Raw genomic sequence first — 22,997 nt, 5'->3', positions numbered from 1 at the left:
GGCCATCAGACTGATGAACTCACGCTGATTTGAGTGTATTTCTATATTACATTGACTGTTCTATTTATTATAAATTACTATGATTGCACATGGCACATTTAGATGGAGACATAATGTAAATATTTTTACTCGTCATGTATGTGAAGGATGTAAGGGATAAAGTCAATTCAATACTTAATAAAAACTTTGCTTCATTGTTCACCAGGGAAACAGGACCTTGCCAATTGTGGGGATGACTAAAACACTTAAGCATATAGAAAGAGGATGTGCTGGAACTTTTGAAAAGCATTAAGTTAGATAAGTCACTGGGACCACATGAGATATACTCAGGCTACTGTGGGAATGAGGGAGGAGATTGCTGAGCCTCTTGTGATAATCTTTGCGTCATCAATAGGGACGGGAGAAGTACCAGAGGATTGGAGGGTTACAAGTGTTGTTCCCTTGTTCAAGAAAGGGAGTAGAGATAACCCAGGAAATCATAGACCAGTGAGTCTGACTTCATTGGTGGGCAAGTTGTTGGAAAAGAACCTGAGAGACAGGATTTATAAGCAATTGGAGAGACATAATCTGATAAGTGATAGTCAGCATGGCTTTGTCAAGGGTAGGTTGTGTTTTATGAGACTGATCAAATTCTTTGAGGATGTAACAAAACACACTGGTGAAGGTAGAGCAGTGGATGTCGTGTGTATGGGTTTCAGTAAGGCATTTGATAAGGTTCCCCATGCAAGACTCCTTCAGAATGTAAAGAGGCATGGGATCCAAGGAGACCTTGCTTTGTGGATCCAGAATTGACTTGCCCACAGAAGGCAAAGGGTGGTTGTAGACGGGTCATATTCTGCTTGGAGATCGGTGACCAGTGGTGTTCTGTAGGGGTCTGTTCTGGGACCCCTCCTCTTTGTGATTTTCATAAATGACCTGGATGAAGGAGTAGAAGAGTGGATTGGTAAGTTTGCTGATGACACAGAAGTTGGGGGTGTTGTGGATAGCGTGGAGGGTTGTCAGAGGACATCAATAGGATGCAGAACTGGGTGGAGAAGTGGCAGATGGATTTCAACCCAGATAAGTGTGATGTGGTTCATTTTGGTAGGCCAAATTTGAAGACAGAATATAATATTAATTGTGCAATTCTTGGCAGTGTGCAGGATCTGAGAGATCTTGGGGCCCGTATCCATAGGACTCTGAAAGCTGTGTGCAGGTTGACAGTGTTGTTAAGAAGGTGTATGGTGAGTTGGCCTTAATCAACTGTGGGATTGAGTTCAAGAGCCGTGAGGTAATTTTACAGCTATATAGGACCCTGGTCAGACTCCACAGAGTACTGTGTTCAGTTCTGGTCACCTCACTACGGGAAGGATGTGGATACTATAGAGAGAATCCACAGGAGATTTACAAGGATGTTGCCTGGATTGGAGAGTGTGCTTTATGAGAATAGGTTGAGTGAACTTGGCCTTTTTTCCTTGGAGCAATGGAGGATGAGAGGTGACCTGATAGAGGTGTATAAGATGATGAGAGGCATCGATCATGTGGATAGCCAGAGGCTTTTTCCCAGGGCTGAAATGGCTAACACGAGGGGGCATAGTTTTAAGGTGCTTGGAAATAGGTACCGAGGGTAAAGTTTTTCAGAGAGTGGTGGGTGTGTGGAATGCACTGCAGGTGATGGTAGTGGAAGCGGATACAATAGAATATTTTAAAAGTCTTTTAGATAGGTAGATGGAGCTCAGAAAAATAGAGGGCTGTGCGCTAGGGAAATGCTGGGCTGTTTCTGGAGCAGCAATCTCCTCCCTCGCTTCCCACAGTTTCTAGAGTAGGTTACATGCTCGGCACAACATTGTATGTTCTATGAAACAGTGAGAATAGTTTAAAAAACTCCACTGTGAAACAGTGAGAGTAGTTCACGAAGTTATTCTGATATTAAACTGAATAATTCAAAATGAAACAGTTATGATATTAAACTGTATAACTCACAATGAAACATTTCTGATATTCAGCTGAATAGCTCACCTAGGAGCAGTTCTGATAATAAAAACAGCTTGTAAATTTTTTGATTATTTCTCTGTTTCTAGATTGCAGTGGTGATGGGTTCATGCACAGCAGGAGGGGCATATGTACCTGCCATGGCTGATGAAAGTATTATCGTGAAGAATCAAGGAACAATTTTCTTAGGAGGCCCACCTCTGGTACGTGTAGTGTCTATGTGTATGAAACTCTGGGATTGGGGTGAAGATGATGATCAAACTGATATTTGTCATAACAACTTCATATGAATAGCTGTGCCCTTGTCATTTACCAGGTTCAGCTTTAGGATTCAATCTATCAGGTGTTTCTGACTGAATTTTTATTATTCACGACAAATGTACAAAAATATACCAAAAGGTTACAGTCACAGCTAAGAGGCATAAATTGAATGGATAACCAGATACTCTTTCCAAGGACAGAAATGGTTCATTTGAGTGGGCATAATTTTAAAGTACTTGAAGGAAAACATAAGGAGAGTATGGTGGGTAGGTTTTTCACACAGAGACTGGTGTGTACATGGAACACCCTGCCAGGAGTCGCGGCAGAGGCAGATACAGCAGGGATATTTAAGAGACTCGTAGATAGGCATGCAGATGAAAGAAAAATGGAGGGCTATGTGGGAGGGAAGGGTAAGATTGATCTTGGAGTAGGTTAAAAAGTTGCCTGAACATTGTGGGCCGGAGGCCCTTGGCCTGTACTATGCTGTTGTGTTCTATGTTCTACGTTTACCAGCATTTAAGTGACAATCAGAATCAGGTTTATTATCACCGGCATGTGTCGCCAAGTTTGTTAACTTAGCAGCAGCAGTTCAATGCAATACATAATATAGGAGAAAAAAAAGTAAAAATAAATAAATCAATTACAATATCTGTATATTGAATAGAGTAAGAATCCTGCAAAAACAGAAATAATGTATATTAAAAAAAAGTGAGCTGGTGTTCATGGGTTCAATGGCCATTTAGGAATTGGATGGCAGAACGGAAGAAGCTGAATAAAGAGAGTGCCTAACTCTCAGTACTAGATGACTAGAATTCAGAAGAATGCAGGGGGATCTCATTGAAACATACCGAATGTTGAAAAGACTAGATAGGGTGGATGTGGAGGGGATATTTTCTATGGTGGGGGTGTCCAGAACTAGATGGCACAGCCTCAGAATTGAGGGGCGACACTTCAGAACAGAGGTAAGGAGGAACGTTTTTAGCCAGGGAATAGTAAATCTGTTGAATGCTCGGCCAAAAACTGATGTGGTGACCAAGTCTGTGGGTATACTAGAGGCAGTAGTTGATCGTTCCCTGATCGGTCAGGGCATCAAAGGATACGGCAAGAAGGCAGATGTATGGGATTGAGTGGGACCTGGGATCAGCCATGATAGAATGGCGGTTCAGACTCGGGCTGAATGGCCTAATTCTACTCCTATGTCTTATAGTCTTATGGTCTTTATATTTAATAGCATAATTTTAGCCTCCACCGATAACATCCACAGGTATGGGTTGGGATTCACCACTGTCTAGACACTAAACCACACACATAGCTTGGAAGTTAAGTGCAGAAGCTAGCATTCTTTGCTGAAACATTTGCCCTGCCCTCATACTGGCAAGCAGAAATATTAATGACAGCTTCTGATTGTTGGCCACGTGTAGGTGAAAGCTGCAACTGGTGAGGAGGTGTCAGCCGAAGACCTGGGAGGTGCTGATCTTCACTGCAGGTAAACCACCATATTCAACGTCTCTTGCTATATTTATTTGAAGAAATATATTTATCATTCTTACAAGAGATCTGTAGATGTTGGAAGTCTGGAGTGACACATACGAAATGTTGAAGGAACTCAGCATGTCAGGCAGCTCCTGTGGAATGAATAAAGAGTTGACGTTTCGGGCCGAGACCCTTCATTGGGACTGGAAGGGAATGGGTAGTATAATATTCTGGCTTCTGACATTTTCCTTTCCAGTCCTAATGAAGAATCTCAGCCTGAAACATCAACTGTTTACTCCTCAATATTTAATATTCTGTCAAGTTTCAAAATGTGCTTTTTTAAAGACCATCAAATAGTCCTTCAAATCTGCTTTGTTTCTTATGCTGTTGCATTTTAGAATTTCGATTCACAGTACAGTTTCTGGTATGTTTACATTTACGATTCACAGTAGAAATTCTGATATAATTAGATTTTCAATTCACAGTGCAGTTTCTGGTATGCTTAGATTTTCGATTCACAGTACAGTTACTTTCAGGATTGAAGGGTGTCCATTTAGAACAGAGATGTGGAGAAATCACTTTAGTCACATGGTGGGGATTCTGTGGAATTTGCTGCCACAAGTGGCTATGGAGGCCAAGTCATTGAGTGCATTAAGGGTAATCAAGAACCTACCTATCTCTGCCTTAAATGCACCCAATGGCTTGGCCTCCACAGCAGCTCATGGCAACAAACTCCACAGAATCCCCACCCTCTGACTAAAGTAATTTCTCTTCATCTGTGTTCTAAATGGACATCCTTCAATCCTGAAATCGTGCCCTCTTGTCTTAGATTCCCCTACTATGGGAAATAACTTTGCCATATCTAATCTGTTCAGGCCTTTTAACATTTGGAATGTTTCTATGAGATTCCCCCTCATTCTCCTGAACTCCAGGGAATACAGCCCAAGAGCTGCCAGACATTCCTCATACAGAAACCCTTTCATTCCTGGAATCATTCATGTGAATCTTCTCTGAACCCTCTCCAATGTCAGTATATCCTTTCTAAAATAAGGAGCCCAAAACGGCACACAATACTCCCGTTTGATTTCACGAGTGCCTTACAGATAGATAGATAGATAGATAGATAGATATACTTTATTGATCCCGAGGGAAATTGGGTTTCGTTACAGCCACACCAACCAAGAATAGAGCATAAATATAGCAATACACCAACCAAGAATAGAGCATAAATATAGCAATACAGCCTCAACATCACATCCCAGCTCTTATATTCTATGCCTCTGGAAATGAATGCCAACATTGCATTTGCTGTCTTCACCACCAACTAAACCTGGAGGTTAACCTTTAGGGTATCCTGCACAAGGACTCCCAAGTCCCTTTGCATCTCTGCATTTTGAATTCTTTCCCATCTAAATAATAGTCTGCCCATTTATTTCCTCCACCAAAGTGCATGACCATACACTTTCCAACATTGTATTTCATTTGCCACTTCCTCTAAACTATCTAAGTTTCTCTGTTTCCTCAACACGACCCACTCTTCCACCTATCTTTGTATCATCGGCAAATTTAGCCAAAAATCCGTTAATCCCATAGTCTAAATCATTGACATACATCGTAAAGAGCAGTGGTCCCAACACTGACCCCTGTGGAACTCCACTGGTAACCGGCAGCCAGCCAGAATAGGATCCCTTTATTCCCACCCTCTCTTTTCTGCCAATCAGCCAATGCACCACCAATGCAAGTAACTTCCCTGTAATTACATAGACTCTTATTTTGCTAAGCAGCCTCATGTACGGCACCTTGTCAAAGGCCTTCTGAAAATCCAAGTACACCATATCTACTGCATCTCCTTTGTCTACCGTGCTTGTAATTTCCTCAAAAAATTGCAGTAGGTTAGTCAGGCAGGATTTTCCTTTCAGGAAACCATGCTGACTTTGGCCTATTTTGTCATGTGCCTCCAGATATTCCGTAATCTCATCCCTAAGAATCGATTCCAACAACTTCCCAACCACTGATATCAGGTTTACAGGTCTACAGTTTCCTTTCTGCTGCCTTCGACCCTTCTTAAATAGCTAAGTCACATTTGCAATTTTCCAGTCATCTGGTAATATGCCAGAATTTATTGATTCTTGAAAGATCATTTTTAATGCCTCTGCAATCTCTCCAGTCACTTCCTTTAGAACCCGAGGGTGCATTTTATCAGGTCCAGGAGATTTATCCACCCTCAAACCATTAAGTTTCCAGAGCACCTTCTCGGTCATAATTTTCACTGCACATTCTTCACTTCCCTGACACTCTTGAATGTCCCCTATACCGCAGATGTCTTCCAATGTGAAGACTGATGCAAAATACACATTCAGTTCCTCTGCCATCTCTGCGTCTCTCATTACAATATCTCCAGCATCATTTTCTATTGGTCCTATATCTACCCTCAACTCTCTTTTACCCTTTATATACTTAAAAAAGCTTTCAGTATCTTCTTTGATATTAATCCCCAGCTTCCTTTCCTAATTCATCTTTTCCCTCCTAATGACCTTCTTAGTTTTCTTCTGCAAGTTTTTAAAAGCTTCCCAATCCTCTGTCTTCCCACTAGCTTTGCCTTGTCTTGTCGTGTCTTGTCCATACTGCACCAACCGCCGCCGCTGGAGCGTGCAGGAGCAATGTGTGGTTAAGTGATGAGGACAATGTGTGGTTAAGTGTTAAGGACACAACACGCTGCCTCGGCTGAGGCTCAAACTCGTGACCTTCAGATCACTAGTCCAACACCTTAACCACTTGGCCACGCACCAACACTTCCTTGTATGCCCTCTCTTTTGCTTTTACTTTAGCTCTGACTTCACTTGTCAGCCATGGTAGTGTCCTTCTTCCATTCAAAATTTTCTTCTTATTTGGAATATGTCTGTCTTGCACTTCCCTCATTTTCCGCAGAAACTCCAGCCATTGCTGCTCTGCTGTCCTTCCTGCTAGTGTCCCTTTCCAGTCAACCTTGGCCAGTTCCCCTCTCATGCCACTGTAATTTCCTTTACTCCACTGAAATACCGACACATTGGAATTTAGTTTCTCCTTCTCAAATTTCAAAGTGAACTTGATCATATTGTGATCACTGTTCCCTAAGGGTTCCTTATCACCTCCAGATCATTGCACAACACCCAATCCAGCACAGCCGATCCCCTAGTGGGCTCAACACAAGCTGTTCTAAAAAGCCATCTCTTAGACATTCTACAAACTCTCTCTCTTGAGGTCCAGTACTGACTTGGTTTTCCCAATCCACTTTCACGTTAAAATTCCCAACGATTACCATGACATTGTCTTTCTGACATGCCTTTTCTATCTCCTGCTGTAATTTGTAATCCACATCCCGGCTGCTGTTCGGAGGCCTGTATACAACTGCCATTGGTGTCCTTTTACCCTTGCCATTTCTTAACCCAACCCATACATATTCTACACCTTACGATCCTATGTCATTCATTTCTAATGATTTAATATTATTTCTTATACACAGGTCCACACCAACCCCTCTGCCTACTAACCTATCTTTCCGATACACCATATATCCTTGAACTTTCAACTCCCATCCTTTGACCAAGTTTCTGATATGTTTAGATTTTTGATTCATTGAAACACAGAAATCTGCAGCACATTACAGGCCCTTGGGCCCACAATATTGTGCCAACCATGTAATCTACACTAGAAACTGACTAGAATTTCCCTATCGTGTAGCCCTCTATTTTTCCAAGCTCCATGTACCTATCTAAGAGTGTCTTAAAAAATCGTATTGTATCTGCCTCTACCACCTTTGCTGGCAGTGCATTCCATGCGCCCACCACTCTGTGTGAAAAACCTACCTCTGACGTTCCCCTTGTAGCTACTTCCAGGCACCTTAAAACTGTGCCCTTTAGTGTGGACCATTTCAGCCCAGGGAAAAAGCCTCTGGCTATCCACACGATCAATGTCTCTCATAATCTTATACACCTCTATCAGGTCACCTCTCATCCTCTGTTGTTCCAAGGAGAAAAGGCCGAGTTCACTCAACCTATTCTCATAAGGCATGCTCTCCAATCCAGGCAACATCCTTGTAAATCTCCACCGCACCCCTCCTATGCTTTCCACATCCTTCCTGTAGTGAGGTGACCAGAACTGAGCACAGTACTCCAAGTGGGGTCTGACCAGGGTCCTTTATAGGGAGGGAGGGAGGGAACGTCGACTCAGACCATGAGAGGCCTGTGTCGGGCATTGTCATGCCTTACAAGGCACAGATTGGTCCTATATAGCTGTAAGATTACCTCACAGCTCTTGAACTCAATCCCATGGTTGATGAAGGCCAGCACACCATACGCATTCTTAACAACATTGTCAACCTGCGCAGCAGATTTGAGAGCCCTATGGACTCGGACCTCAAGATCTCGCTGATTCTCATCACTGCCAAGAGTCTTACCATTAATATGATATTTTGTCTTCAAATTTGACCTACCAAAATGAACCACTTCACACTTATCTGGGTTGAAGTCCATCTGCCACTTCTCTACCCAGTTCTGCATCCTATCTATGTCATGCTGTGACCTCTGACAACCCCCCAGCCTATCCACAACACCCCGAACTTTTGTGTCATCAGCAAACTTACTAACCCACCCTCTACTTCCTCATCCAGGTCATTTATAAAAATCACAAAGAGGAGGGGTCCCAGAACAGATCCCTGCAGAACAGCACTTGTCACTGTCCTCATTACAAACCATTAATAACCACCCTTTGCCTTCTGTGGGCAAGCCAATTCTGGATCCACAAGGCAAGGTCTCCTTGGATCCCATGCCTCATTACTTTTTGAATGAGCCTTACATGTGGAACCTTATCAAATGTCTTACTAAAATCCATATACAATACATCTACTGCTCTACCTTCATCAATGTGTTTTGTTACATCTTCAAAAAATTCAATCAGGTTCGTAAGGCATGACCTGCCCTTGACAAAGCCATGCTGACTATTCCTTATCAGATTATGTGTCTCCAAATGCTTATAAATCCTGCCTCTCAGGACCTTCTCCAACTACTTGCCCACCACTGAAGTCAGACTCACTGATCTATAACTTCCTGGGTCATCTGTATTCCCTTACTTGAACAAAGGAACAACACTTGCAACCCTCAAATCCTCTGGTACTTCTCCCGCCCCTATTGATGCTGCAAAGATCATTGCCAGAGTTTCAGCAGTTTCCTCCCTCGCTTCCCACAGTAGCCTGGGGGGTATCTCGTCTGGTCCTGGAGATTTATCTAACTTAATACCTTTCAAAAGCTCCAGTACATCCTTCTTCTTAATGTCTGTATGCTCAAGCGTTTCAGTCTGCTGTAAGTCATCCCTTATCCTCTTATCCTTTATTCTAGCCTATCCTGGGCTAAAATACCTTGGGGTTTTTCTTAATTCTGCTCTCCAAGGCTTTTTCATGGCCTCTTCTAGCTCTCAATCCAGGATCTTCACCGTATTTTATCACCAGTGACTTGTATGGAATAGAGTGACAGAGAGGTTGAACCAAAATGTTAGTTTTGGCGTTATTAAATTGTCATTCATACGAAGGTAACTTTGCAAAAATAGAACTATTGATTTACTGAAAGTTGAAGTTAACGAATAATTTACATGTGGTTTCTGTAGAAAGTCTGGTGTTACGGATCACTATGCTTTAGATGACTGCCATGCTCTTCATTTGGCACGAAAGGTCATACAAAGTCTCAACTATCAGAAGAAACTTGATGTAAGTAGTCAGCCACCAAATCAGCAAAATTTTGCACTGAGCTCATACTTTTATACAACATGTTTGACACAGCATTTATAATTGGAGATATTATGTAGACTTAAATCTCAGGGCAAAATGTGGAACTTTCTCCATGATTGCCTCCTGGATCTGAGCAAAGATTTACTGAGTTTTAACAGCCAGACACTGTAAAATGGCACCTTGTCCAACGTGTGTCACAGTGTCATAATACAGATTCAGATTTACCCATGACCTCCACAGCAGCATGGGCATGGTCACTTCAACTCTTGTTAGTAATGAAAACAGAAAACATTGGAAATTTTGTTTTTATTTTAGATTTCCAGCATCTGCATTATGTTAATTCTATACACTCATTGGCACATTTAATTTGTTGGCATTTTGAGTCATAGAACATTACAGCACAGCCCTTCAGCCCATCTAGTCCATGCAATAATCAACCCCTTAGTCTTGCTGATATTGAGAAAGATGTTGTAAAGGCACCATTCAGACCCACCATGCTTTTTGTGGGTTCACTCTCCTGAAAGCTGCTTGCGTGTCAGCCTCAGAGACTGACATCACGGGGTCATCAGTGCTTGAGGTTCCTCCATATTTTAATGGTCAAAGTGAGCATAGTAGCCATTGGACTCATCTGGAAGCAAAGTCTTGTTGTCACCTGTTTCACTTAACTTCACTTTTTAAGAGGTAATAGCATTTAAGCCCAGCCACAGCAGGTAAGACACAGAAGAGATTCTGCAGATGCTGGAAATCTAGAGCAACACACACAGAGTGCTGGAGAAACTTTGCTGGTCTGACAGCATCTGTGGAGGGGAATAAAGAGCCAACATTTTAGGTTGAGACCGTTCATCTTGGCCCAAAACGTCAACTGTTTATTTGCCTCCTTAGATGCCGTCACGCCTGCTGAGTTCCTGCAACATTTTGTTTAAGTCCTTTTGGTAGTAGTTGTGGATTAACTGATCATCTCATTGGTAACCTTCTGTGGTTCTATATAAATATGCATTTGAATCTTCTGTATGATTCACAATTTGTTTTTTCTATCCTGCCACAGCACCTGTAAACAAATAATTTTTAAGGTTCTATAATTACAATGCCGTTCAGTTTTAATTGATCCTTTAAACAGAGTTGACAGAAATTTTAAGGATTTCTTGTGGCTCTTTGGTTCTATTCCATTTCTTTGCATGATGTATGAACTTAATCATTTCATTTCAGAATTTATCCAAAGAGAGAAACATTTAAAAGTTTCAAAGTAAATTTGTTGTCAAAGTACTTTCATGTCAGCATATACAACCCAGAGATTCATTTTCTTGTGGGTATTCATAGTAAGTTGAAAGAAACAGAATAGAATCAATGAAAGACTGCACACAACAGACACAGAAAAACAAGCAATGTGCAAAAGACAAACAGCAAGTACACGAAGAAAAGAGAATAAAAACAAATAAGCAAGAAGTATTGAGAACACTAGTTGTAAAGTCCTTGAAAGTGAGTCCACAGGTTGTGGGAACAGTTCAAAAAGGGGTTGTGAAATTATCCCCTTTGGTTCAAGTTGAGGGGTAATAACTTCCTGAACCTGGTGGTGTGAGTCCTGAAGCTCCGGTACCTTCTTCCTGATGGTAGCAGCGAGTCCAGACTGCGGCCTGGATGGTGGGGGTCCTTGATGATTGATGCTGCTTTCCTGCTACAGCGCTTGTTGTAGATGTGCTCATTGGTGGGGTGGGCTTCACCTGTGATACACTGGGCTGTATCCACTACTTGAATAGAATTGACTTTATTTCTTACATCCTTCATGTACATGAGGAGTAAAGGTCTTTGGGTTCATCTCTGTCTGAATGTGCAATTTATAGTAATTTGTAATAAGTAGTACGTACAACAGGATAGTCAATATAGCATAGAAATACAATTGTATCAGCATGAATTAATCAGTCTGATGCCCTGGTGGAAGAAACTGTCCTGGAGCCTGTTGGTCCTGGCTTTAATGCTGCGGAACCGTTTCCCAGATGGTAGCAACTGGAACAGTTTGTAGTTGGGGTAACCTGGGTCCCCAGTGATCCTTTATGCACCTTTCTCTGTAAATGTCCTGAATAGCAGTGGGAAGTTGACATCTACGGATGCGCCGGGCTGTCCACCGCTCAGTGCAGAGCCTGCGATTGAGGGAAGTTCTCAGACCAGGCAGGATGCAGCCAGTTGTGCCCCTTAGTATGCCAAACTTCCTCAACCATCTGAGGTGAAGCTGCTGTTGTGCTTTTTTCACCACGGTTGGTTTTCCATTCAAAGGCATTGGTGTTCCCATACTAGGCCATGATGAAACCAGACAAATTGCTCTCCACCACACATCTGTAGAAGTTTGTCAAAGTTTTAGATGCCATGCCAAATTTTCACAAACCTCTAAGAAAGCAGAGGCACTGCCGTGCTTTCTTCATAATTGCACCTGTGTGCTGGACGCAGGACAGATTCTCTATAGTGATAACGCTGAGGAATTTAAAGTTGCTGACCCCCTCCACCTCTGATCCTCCGATGAGGACTGGTTCACGGACCTCCAGTTTCCTCCTCCTGAAGTCAATAATCATCCCTCAACCACCAGGCTCTCGAACAAAGGAGATAACTACCATGCACTTGCCTATCCGTTGAGATACTCCCACAACCAATGATCTCACTTTAAGGACTCTTTACCTTGTTATTTATTGCTGTTTATTTATATTTGTATTTGCACAGTTTGTTGTCTTCTGTAGTCTAGTTGATCTTTCATTGATCCTTTAATAGTTACTATGCTATAGATTTGCTGAGTATGCCCGCAGGAAAATGAATTGCAGGGTTGTATATGGTGATATATATGTACTTTGATAATAAATTTACTTCGAACTGTAAACTGAGCTTTACTGAGCTTGTATATAAGCAATTACTTATTAGCAATTGCTTGTTTGTTTAGCATCTTTCATTATTGAAAAAATCTAACCACATAATTCAGTGATTCAGACTCTTTGGTATTTTTGATACACTTCATATGTTCAATAATTTAATTTATTAGTCATAACCAAATAACTTGAATTTCACTTTTTGTTTGGGCATTAAATATGCTGTTTCCCTTCCAGGTAACCGCAGAAGCCCCAGAGGAGCCACTCTTCCCTGCCGAAGAGTTATATGGGATAGTTGGTGATAATCTGAAGAAAAGTTTTGACATTAAGGAGGTATGGGCCAACACATCTCTACCATAACCTTTTGTCTTCAGTTATCAAGCCAATTGTGATATTACCCTTATTTCATGCCCTTTCCAGCTTCCCTTGCAATCTCAATCCCACATCTTGGCTACTATTTGGAGGCCTATATGTGATTCCCATAATGCTTTTTTTTTTACCCTTGCGATTTGTTAACTCCAGCCACAAGGATGCCTCATTTTCTGACTCTGTGTCACCTCTTTCTAAAAAATGTAATTCCATCTCTTTACCAACAGAGCCACATCACTGCCTATGCCTTCCTGCCTGTCATTACAATAAAAATTATATCCTTTGATATTAAGCTCCCAACTGTGACCCTCAGCCCCAACTCAGAGATGCCCACAACATCATACTGACCAATCTCTAATTGCACCACAAGTTCATCCACCTACTACCTTCAGTCCTGCATTTTTCGTCCTTTTGAATTTTGCCTTTGTGGAGACAATTTACCTCTTTGCACTGTCTGCATTGGTACCCAGTCATTGGCTTGTCCTTCCTTACATTCATGTTACACCCATCATTTACTTGTAAACCTTCTGGCTCATCCTCAGCTCTATCGTACTGGTTTCCATCCCCCTCCCATATTAGTTTAAACCACTCCCAACAGCTTTAGCAAACCTGCCCGCAAGGATATTGGTCCTCCTTGGATTCAAATGCAACCTGTCCCTTTTGTACAGATCACATCTGCCCCAGAAGAGGTCCCAGTTATTCAGAAATCTGACTCCCTGCACCCTCCTCCAATTCTTCAGCCACGCATTTATCTGCCTCTGCCACCTCATTGTATTCCTGTCCTCACTGTTGCTTACCATAGGCAGCAGTCCCGTCTCAAGATAACTACTCTTCAGGTCCTGCTTCTCAACTTCCTTCCTAACTCCCTGTATTCTGTTTTCAGAACCTCCCCTCTTTCTCTCCCTATGTCGTTAGTACCATTATGTAAAACGACTTCCGGCTGCTCGCCCTCCCTTTTCAGGGTACTGCGGATGCATTCAGAAACACTGCGGACCCTGACACCTGGAAGGCAAACTACTATCCCTGTTTCTTTTTCACATCCACAGAATTGCCTACCTGTTCCCCTAACTCAGGGGTCCCCAACCTTTTGTGCACCGCGGACCGGTTTAATATTGACAATATTGTTGCGGACCTCGCGTGCATTCAAGTTCGACAGTGGGCGTGACAGAGAATGAGGAAAGGTGCAGCTGACTCATAGTGGTTCATATTGCCAAATCATATCGTTTCCTCACAGCCCGGTGGTTGGGGACCACTGCTCTAACTATAGAGTCCCCTATTACTGCTGCCATCCTCTTCTGTTCCCTACCCTTCTGAGCCACAGGGCCAGATCTGTGCCAGAGGCACAGCTGCTGTTGCTTCCTCCAAGTAGGTTGTACCCCCCCCTAACAGTACTCAACATGGAGTACTTATTGTTGAAAGGGACCTTCATCAACCATATTTGCCCCCTCCTCAAAAAACTTACCAAGTTTGTGAAGGGTGACCTCCCTGCAGAGAGCTATTCTGACTATCCCTAATGCCTTTCCAGATGCACGTAAACTCTATCAGTTACTGTTCAGTTAGAGAGGGTCTGCAGAAGGACAGATTGGGGAAAATGGGCAAAGTAGTTGATGGAATATAGAGTAGGGAAGTGTGTGCTCATGCATTTGGTAGAAGGAGTAAAGCCATTGTCTATTTTTGAAGTGAGGAGAAAAAATAAAAATTCAGAGGTGCAAAGGGACTCGGGGGTCCTTGTGCAGGGTTCCCTAAAGCTTGCAAGTTGAGTCAGTGGGGAGGAAGGCAAATGCAATGTAGCATTCCTTTCAAGTGGAATTTTGTATAAGAGCAAGGATATGATGCTGAGGCTTTATAAAGCATTGGTCAGACCACACTGAGAGTATTGTGAGCAGTTTTGGGCCTGTTATCTAATATAAGATGTGCTGGCATTGCAGAAGGGCCAGAAATTGTTCACAAAAATGATTCTAGGAATGAAAAGTGAACATATGAGGAGTGTTTGACAGCTCTGGGCCTCTACTCGCTGCGTTTTATTTAGTTATTTATTCGTTTACGGGATGTGGGTGTCGCCAGCTAAGCCAGCATTTATTGCCCATCCCTAGTTGCCCTTGAGAAGGTGGTGATGAGCTGCCTTCTTGAACCGCTGCAGTCCCTGAGGTGTAGGTACACCCACAGTGCTGCGAAGGAGGGAATTCCATGATTTTGACCCAACAACAGTGAAGGAACTGCAATATGTTTCCAAGTCTGGATTTCCAAGTGTGGTGTTCCCAGGTATCTGCTGTTCTCATCCTTCTAGTTGCTAGTGGTCGTGGGTCTGGAAGGTGCTGCCTTAGGAACTTTGGTGCATTGTTGCAGTGCATCTTGTAGATAGTACACACTGCTGCAACTGTTTGTCGATGGTGGAGGGATTGGATGCTTGTGGAAGGGGTACCAATCAAATGGGCTGCCTCGTACTGGATGGTGTCGAGCATCCTGAGTGTTGATGGAGCTGCACTCATCCTGGCAAGTGGTGAGTATTCCATTACACTCCTGACCTGAGCCTTGTCGATGGTGGATAGGCTTTGGGGAGTCAGGAGGTGAGTTACATGCCGCAGGATTCCTAACCTTTAACCTGCTCTGGTCGTCACGGTGTTTATGTGGCTAGACCAGTTCAGTTTCCTGTCAATGGTAACCCCCAGGATGTTGATAGTAGGGGATTCAGTGATGGTGGTGCCGTTGAATGTCAAAGGACGATGGTTAGAGCCTCTCTGGTTGGAGGTGGTCATTGCCTGGCGCTTGCATAGCTTGAATGTTACTTGCTACTTGTCAGCCTAAGCCTGGATATTGTCCAGGTCCAGCTGCGTTTGGGTATGAACTGCTTCATTATCTGAGGACTCACGACGGTGCAGAACATTGTGCAGTCATCTGTGAACATACCTACTTCTGACCTTATGAAGGAGGGAAGGTCATTGATGATGCAGCTGAAGAACGAAAAAGGGTTCAAAGGTTCATTTATTATCAAAGTATATATCCTTATACAACCCTGAGATTTGTCTTCTCCAGATAGCCAGGAAACAAAGAATGAACATGAAAGTCGTTCAGAGAGAAACATCAAACCCCCCCACTCTGCACAAAACGCAACAAGAACATCGACCTCCAAACCCGCATCCCCTGCGCAAAAAACTAACAGAATACAACACAAACATCGACCTCCTAACCCCCGTCCCCCGCACAAAAAACTAACAGAATACAACACAAACATCGACCTCCTAACCCCCGTCCCCCGCACAAAAAACTAACAGAATACAACACAAACATCGACCTCCTAACCCCCGTCCCCCGCACAAAAAACTAACAGAACACAACACAAACATCGACCTCAAACGCCCGTCCCCCGCACAAAACGCAGCATATACACAATCCACATTTCGTATTCATAGAGGAGGGTGGGTAGAATGACAGCATGGTGGTCTTCAAAGTAATTCCACATCATCCCCCCCCCCACCCCCAGACAGTCTCCATATGGTATGGTAGTCTCCATAAACTGGCACTAGCCTTGGCAGTCCTGCAGCTGACCTCGTTGTCAACGTGTACGGCTCTTAAGGGGATGCTGACAAGATACGTGAATTTGTCGACTGGCTGGAGCTGCTAGTCGTTTACCAAGATGGATAGACCACATAGGGTTGATTGGGACTGCTTGGGATATGACTTGGTGCTGATGATGAGACGAAGTTGTCATGCAGTGGAAAATTTGTTGGTGTTGTTGTCCTGCGTGTCGGACTCAGAGCTTGCATTGAGAGCGCAGTTGTCAGCGAATAGGAAGTCTCTCAGCACCGTCTCTTCAACCTCAGTAACAGCTTGAAGCCTGTGCAGGTTGGACAGCTTGCCATCCATCCTGGATTCCAGGATACTGCCCTGGAATGCTTCAGTCAACATCATGCTGAAGAGGGTGGCGCCAGTATGCATCCCTGTGAACCCCTTTCTTCCCAAGCATCTCAGGAAATGGATCATTAGCCCTCGCTGGCAGTGCTGAGAAGCCCACTGTTCTCTGGCCTCGTACTCCCCCGAGTCCTGCCAAATCTGTGAGAGCAGGATGTCTCTCCCACCCAAGCCCCGGTTTGTGTGAATGCTGTGTCATTTGCTGCCCTGTTACAGCTTGTTGCCAAGAAATAACAGACCGCACACTGCATATAAAGGAAGTGTATTTCTGCATATTAAAGAGTTAGTAATGAAAAGAAAGAAAAAAAAACAAAAAGGGCCCATTATAATTATAATTAAATAGTCAAATGTGCCCAGGGTGGAGCTCAGATTTTCCAAAAGTCATATTCACTGATCCTCAGTAGGTTCCCACACCTTGCTCCATTGGATCATGGTCCCCATCAGACTGAATCCTATGACCGGTTCTCTGCAGCATCTTCTCTCTTCATCTCCTGCCAAGCAAAGACTAAAGCTCACACCCATGTCAGGCACAAAAAACCCTGCTCCCCCAGCCTTCTCTCCTGATCGGATGGCTGACATTCAATCACCTGTACACCTGTGTGCAGTTGCTATCTCTAACAATAACCCAAACACTGCTGCTACAGAAAGACCATTACATGAAATACCCTACATTAGGTGTGAAACCTCTCTCAGGGCGTTACATCTGCCCTATCTAAACATCTGCCGATTTCTCCTGGTAACCCAAACGGATACATCTCTGCTGCTTCTTGATGTGGGTTTCCATCCATTCGGTTACCCAGAGTAACTGGCTGAAAGAGTATGGAGAAAATATACAAGGATGTTGTAGGGTCTGGAGGACGTGAGCTATAAGGAAAGATTAAATAGGTTATTACTTTATTCCTTGGAACTTGGAAGACCCTACAGAGATTTGATAGAGATTTACAATATTTTGTGGGGTATAGGTATCTGTTAGTCTCATGAGACCATGGATTTGCGCCTTGGAAGGTTTCCAGTGCGCAGGCCTGGGCAAGGTTGTACAGAAGACCGGCAGTTGCCGGTGCTGCAACTCTCCCCTCTCCACGCCACCAATGTTGTCCAAGGGAAGGGCACTAGGGCCAATACAGCTTGGCACCGGTGTCGTCGCAGAGCAATGTGTGGTTAAGTGCCTTGCTCAAGGACACAACACGCTGCCTCAGCTGAGGCTCAAACTAGCAACCTTCAGATCACTAGACCGACGCCTTAACCACTTGGCCACGTGCCAACACATTTGTGGGGTGTAGATATGGTATATTTAAGCAAGCTTTTTCCACTGAGGTTGGATTGGACTACAAACAGGTGGTTGGTTAAGGGCAAAAGGTGAGAGGTTAAAGGGAAACTTCTGCACTCAGTGAGAGTGTCGAATGAGCTGCCAGCGCAAGCGATGCATGTGAGCTTGATTATTTTTTGGCGTGTGCGTCTCCGTGCATGTGTCCGTGATGATGGATTCTTCATGGCTTTTTACAAGGCCCTGTGCGAGAGAGAGACTGTGTGGGCGCCACTCCTCACACAGACACGTTCGCAGTATTTAACCTTTATTTTACGAGGTCGAGTTGCAATCTTGACACTCAACCCGGCATGGATGGAAAGTGTACTCGGGAGCGGACCCGACTAGTTTCGAACCCGGGAACCTCCGCTCCCGGGTCCGGCGCCGATGTCATTGCGCCACCAGCCGGCCCAGGTGAGCTCAATTTCAACGTTTAAGAGAAGTTTGGATAGGTACATGGATAATAGGGCTATACATGGCAAAGGTCTGGATGCAAGTCATTGGGAGTAAGCAGTTTGAATGGGCTGGATGGGCTGAAGGGCTGATTCTGTGCTGTACTTCTCTGTGATTTTATAAGATTGTGGGAGGCATCGGGAGGGTAGACAGACAGTACAGGTGTCCCCCGCTTTTCGAACGTTCGCTTTACGAAACCTCACTGTTACGAAAGACCTACATTAGTACCCTGTTTTCGCTTTCAGAAAGTGTTTTCACTGTTACGAAGAAAGGCAACGCGCGATAAAAAAATCAGTGCGCGATAAAAGGCAGTGCACGCCCCGAGCAGCCGCTCTCCCCTGGATTCGGAACGGCATTGCTTTAACATGTTGCATTGAGCAGTCGTTAGCAGGATGAGTTCTAAGGTGTCGGAAAAGCCTGAAAGAGTAAGGGCGTTACACTTAGCGTAAAACTAGACATAATTAAGCATTTCAATCATGGTGAACGAAATAAGGACCAAGTGAGCTTGGCTTGTGGAAGCTGACGAAGATGATGTTGAAGAGGTTTTGGCATCTCATGACCAAGAACTGATAGATGAAGAGCTGATGCAATTGGAAGAGGAAAGGATACCAATCGAAACAGAATGCAGAAAATGGAGCAACCATGTGAGATTTTCGCTGCAATGATAAAGTACGACTTTAATTTTGAAAGGGTACGTAGGTTTAGGGGATATTTGCCGGATTGTTTAAGTGCTTACAAACAACTGTATGATAAAAAAATGCGTGAGGCTCAGCAGTCAAGCAAGCCTTCCACATCAGCCACAGCAGACGACGAACCTTGACCTTCGACATCGAGGCGGCAGTCATAGGAGAAGATGAGCTGCCTGCCCTGATCGACGATGAGATGACACCCCCATGTTCCACCACCCCAAAACCTGGACCCCGGACAGATACTGTACCGATTTGCGAAGAACGCAGCGGTAGCCAGGAGTCACACAGCACATCTTTAAGAAAAAAGCCGAAATAAACATGCTAATTAATTAGGTGCCGCCTAGCACGTAATTGTCAGCCCAGATCAGAGGCGATGCAATCGGTAATCACCTCTGATCTGCGCCGACATTTACGTGCCGGGCAGCACCTAGTTAATTAGCATGTTTATTTTGGCTTTTTTCTTAACGATGTGCCGTGTGCCTCCCGGCTACTGCTGCATTCTTTGCGGCAATGTATCGGGTCGGCGGCCCGGAGGGTGGGGGCCACTGCACCACCCAGCCTGCGACAACTCAGTCTAACACACCATCATCAGTGTGCTCAGCGCTGCTTTCCCAATTCCGGTAAGTGATACTACACTGTACATACATTATTTCTATTTTATATAGGCTGTGTATTTTTGTGTGTTATTTGGTAGATTTGGCAGCTTCATAGTTTAAAGGTTACTGGAGAGCGAATTTATGCCAACAGCGCTTGCGTGAGATTTTCTGCCGAGAGTGCTTGTGTGAGATTTTCGCTACGGAGATCTGTGCAGGCAATCGTTGTAGGGAAGTATTTCTACTTTATATAGGCTGTGTATTTATCATATCATTCCTGCTTTTACTATATGTTACTGTTATTTTAGGTTTTATGTGTTATTTGGTATGATTTGGTAGGTTATTTTTGGGTCTGCGAACGCTCACAAAATTTTTCCATATAAATAAATGGTAATTGCTTCTTTGCTTTACGACATTTCGGCTTATGAACCGTTTCATAGGAACGCTCTACCTCCGGATGGCGGGGGAAACCTGTATTTCTAATTCGAGAGATGTTTAGGAAAATGCAGGGATATGAACATTGTGTGGGCTGAAGAAATTAGTTTAGTTAGTAATTTGATTACTAATTTAATTGGTTCAGTACAGCATTGTGGGCTGAAGTGCCTGTTCCTGTGCTGTAGAGTTTTATGTTCTCTGTCAATATCAAATACCCCTCACGATCTTACTGGTCTTCCATGTCCTTCTCCTTGGTGAATAATAATGTGGAGTTTTCATTTAGGACCTCACCTCACGCACATCCTCTGGCTCCAGACGTACTATAAATCCTCTTCTTTGTTGGCCGGCTGGTGGTGCAATGACAACAGCACCAGACTCCGGAAAGAAGGTTCCTGGGTTTGAATCCAGTTGGGGCCGCTCCTGAGTACGCTTTCCATCCATGCCGGGTTGAGTGCCGAGATCGCAACTCGACCTTGTGAAATAAAAGGGAAAAATACCGTGAAATGTCTGTGTGAGGAGTGGCAGGCCACACAGTGTCTCTCTCTCTCTCTCTCTCGCTCTGCGCCTTGTAAAGGCATGAAAAAGACATTGTCCCGCCAACCTCGCACATACACGCATGCACACGCACAGATGCGCACGCACACACCAAAATAAATTCTCTTCTTTGTTCTTGTGGACCCATATTTTCCCTAGGAACTCCTTGCTTCATATATATGTATGAAATGTGTCACAATTTTCCTTAATCCTACTTGCTAAAGGCATTTCTTGGTCCATTTTTAGACTACCTGGTTATTTGTTTAAGTTCTTTCCTTGTTCCCTTATATTCCTTATAGGCCTTGTTCAATTTCATCTTCCTTTACCTTATATGTGTTTCCTTGTTAGTCTTAACTAAACTTACACCTTTTCTTGTCAGCCAAGGTTCACAAACCTTGCCATCCCTTTCTTTTATTGACTTTGGATTCCCCTAGCACTACCACTCAATTAGACCTTGACCTACAGAGAGCCAGGGCTTGGGAACAGAGGCATGAGGAGAGATGAATTGTGGTTGGCATTGGTGGGGTAATCTGGGTACAAGAGGGAAGATGCTGCACAACTGAGGAAGAGAGATTTGTTTTGAAGAGCACCTGTGTCAGGATGAAGGTTAGGGCCAGAAGTGGAGTGGAATTCCCTTTCAGGCGATGTTGTAGGTCCAGACTGGGAGATCAAGTGTGAGATCCAGCCATTGGTTTGGAATCCTTTAAATGTTGGAGGGGAGTGACAATGTAGGTAACAATTTAACTTTCCTGGTCCCCAAAAGTTGGCACTATGAAATTAAGGCAGTGCTCTCACAGAATGTCCTACAACATCTGCTTGCTGGACATTGTAGTCCAATGCCCCTCGAGTGCTCCTTAAGCAGAAGAAAGATGGTGCCTGGCGCCTCCATGAGGTAGAAATTTATCAAGGTGATCTTTGCTGCCTCCCTGAGGTGGAAACTCTCTGAGTAACAGACCCTGAATTATTTATTCATGTTTGCTGACAAGATTGAACCAGAAGTACTGCAACCAAAGATTACTCTAGGCTTGAGTCATAGAGCACTACAACACAGAAACAGACACTCCAGCCTATGTAGTCTGTGCCGAATGGGATAGAGAGAGTTAATAAATCAGCCATGATGGAATGGTGGAGCACAATTGATGTGTTGAATAGCCTACTTTCACTTTTATGTCTTATGTTCACCCCTGGCAGGGTGTTCCATGCACTCACCACTTTCTGTGTGAAAAAAAACCACTTAACTCTAGCATCGCCCCTATACTTTCCTCCAATCGCCTTAAAATTATGCCCACTCGTATTAGCCATTTCTGCCTTGAAATAAAGTCTGGCTGTCCACTCTGTCTTTGCCTGTTATTATCTTATACACCTCTATCAGTGACAAGATCCATAGGTTAATGGGGCAGAAATGAGCACACAACAGCGCAGCGAGCAGAGCACTGTACTCGGAACAATGTGTGCAGACCTTTTAACCTGCTTGTACAATGTGAAGACAGCTTTAGTTACCTCAACTACTGTATACTGAACATCCTTGTCAGTACCTTCAGAACTTTTCTTTTGCCTGATGAGTCTAAAGGGGTAATTAAAGAGAAGCTAATTACTACTAATTACTCCAGTAAATAATTAAGTTTGGACTTTTTGGGTTATAGTTCACACTCTTGGGATCAGTTGTGTTAAAATTGGAATTGCAAAATGAATGGATCTGAAATAAAACTTTTCCAAAAATATGATTGATTGGTTTGGACAGCTGATGAATTATTGGTACTAGCCCAGAGCGTTACAAGCTGTCACACTTGCGAAAGATCAGATCTGCGAGTCTGTGGTGGCCAGTGCGATCATGTTTGCTGTTGTGTGCTGGGGGAGGAGGCTGAGGGTAGCAGACACCAACAGAATCAACAAACTCATCCGTAAGGCTAGTGATGTTGTGGGGGTGGAACTGGACTCTCTGACGGTGGTGTCTGAAAAGAGGATGCTGTCCAAGTTGCATGCCATCTTGGACAATGTCTCCCATCCACTACATAATGGACTGGTTGGGCACAGGAGTACATTCAGCCAGAGACTCATTCCACCGAGATGCAGCACGGAGCATCATAGGAAGTCATTCCTGCCTGTGGCCATCAAACTTTACAACTCCTCCCTTGGAGGGTCAGACACCCTGAGCCAATAGGCTGGTCCTGGACTTATTTCCATCTGGCATAATTTACATATTATTATTTAGTTATTTATGGTTTTATATTTCTATATTTATAGTCATAGTCATACTTTATTGATCCCAGGGGGAAATTGGTTTTATTTATACTCTATTCTTGGTTGGTGCAACTGTAACGAAACCCAAGTTCCATTGGGATCAATAAAGTATGACTATGACTATAGATCGGCTCTTTGCAAATGAAATAGTGCTCAGTATTG

The 22,997-nt window shown here is 43.7% G+C and overlaps 1 protein-coding gene and 1 long non-coding RNA gene across 2 annotated transcripts in view; one reads left to right on the top strand and one right to left on the bottom strand.

The window, feature by feature from the left end:
* mccc2 (methylcrotonyl-CoA carboxylase subunit 2) overlaps nt 1–22,997 on the top strand; it is a 122,152-nt gene that overhangs the window by 46,736 nt on the left and 52,419 nt on the right. Inside the window, exons 7-10 of the mRNA XM_063069259.1 lie at nt 2,061–2,174; nt 3,654–3,718; nt 9,343–9,442; nt 12,547–12,642. Of these exons, the coding sequence (XP_062925329.1) occupies nt 2,061–2,174; nt 3,654–3,718; nt 9,343–9,442; nt 12,547–12,642 (375 nt within the window). The remainder of the gene's footprint in view (nt 1–2,060; nt 2,175–3,653; nt 3,719–9,342; nt 9,443–12,546; nt 12,643–22,997) is intronic.
* Nucleotides 12,654–22,997, bottom strand: part of LOC134357634 (uncharacterized) — a 244,807-nt gene continuing 234,463 nt past the window's right edge. Inside the window, exons 5-6 of the long non-coding RNA XR_010020683.1 lie at nt 20,352–20,532; nt 12,654–17,078 (exon numbers count right to left, since the gene is read on the bottom strand). This is a non-coding gene — a long non-coding RNA (uncharacterized LOC134357634). The remainder of the gene's footprint in view (nt 17,079–20,351; nt 20,533–22,997) is intronic.

This window comes from Mobula hypostoma, chromosome 16 (assembly GCF_963921235.1).
Source record: "Mobula hypostoma chromosome 16, sMobHyp1.1, whole genome shotgun sequence".
NCBI lineage: Eukaryota > Metazoa > Chordata > Chondrichthyes > Myliobatiformes > Myliobatidae > Mobula > Mobula hypostoma.
Note: the sequence above shows the minus strand (reverse complement) of the source record. Positions and strands in the feature narration are given on the sequence as shown.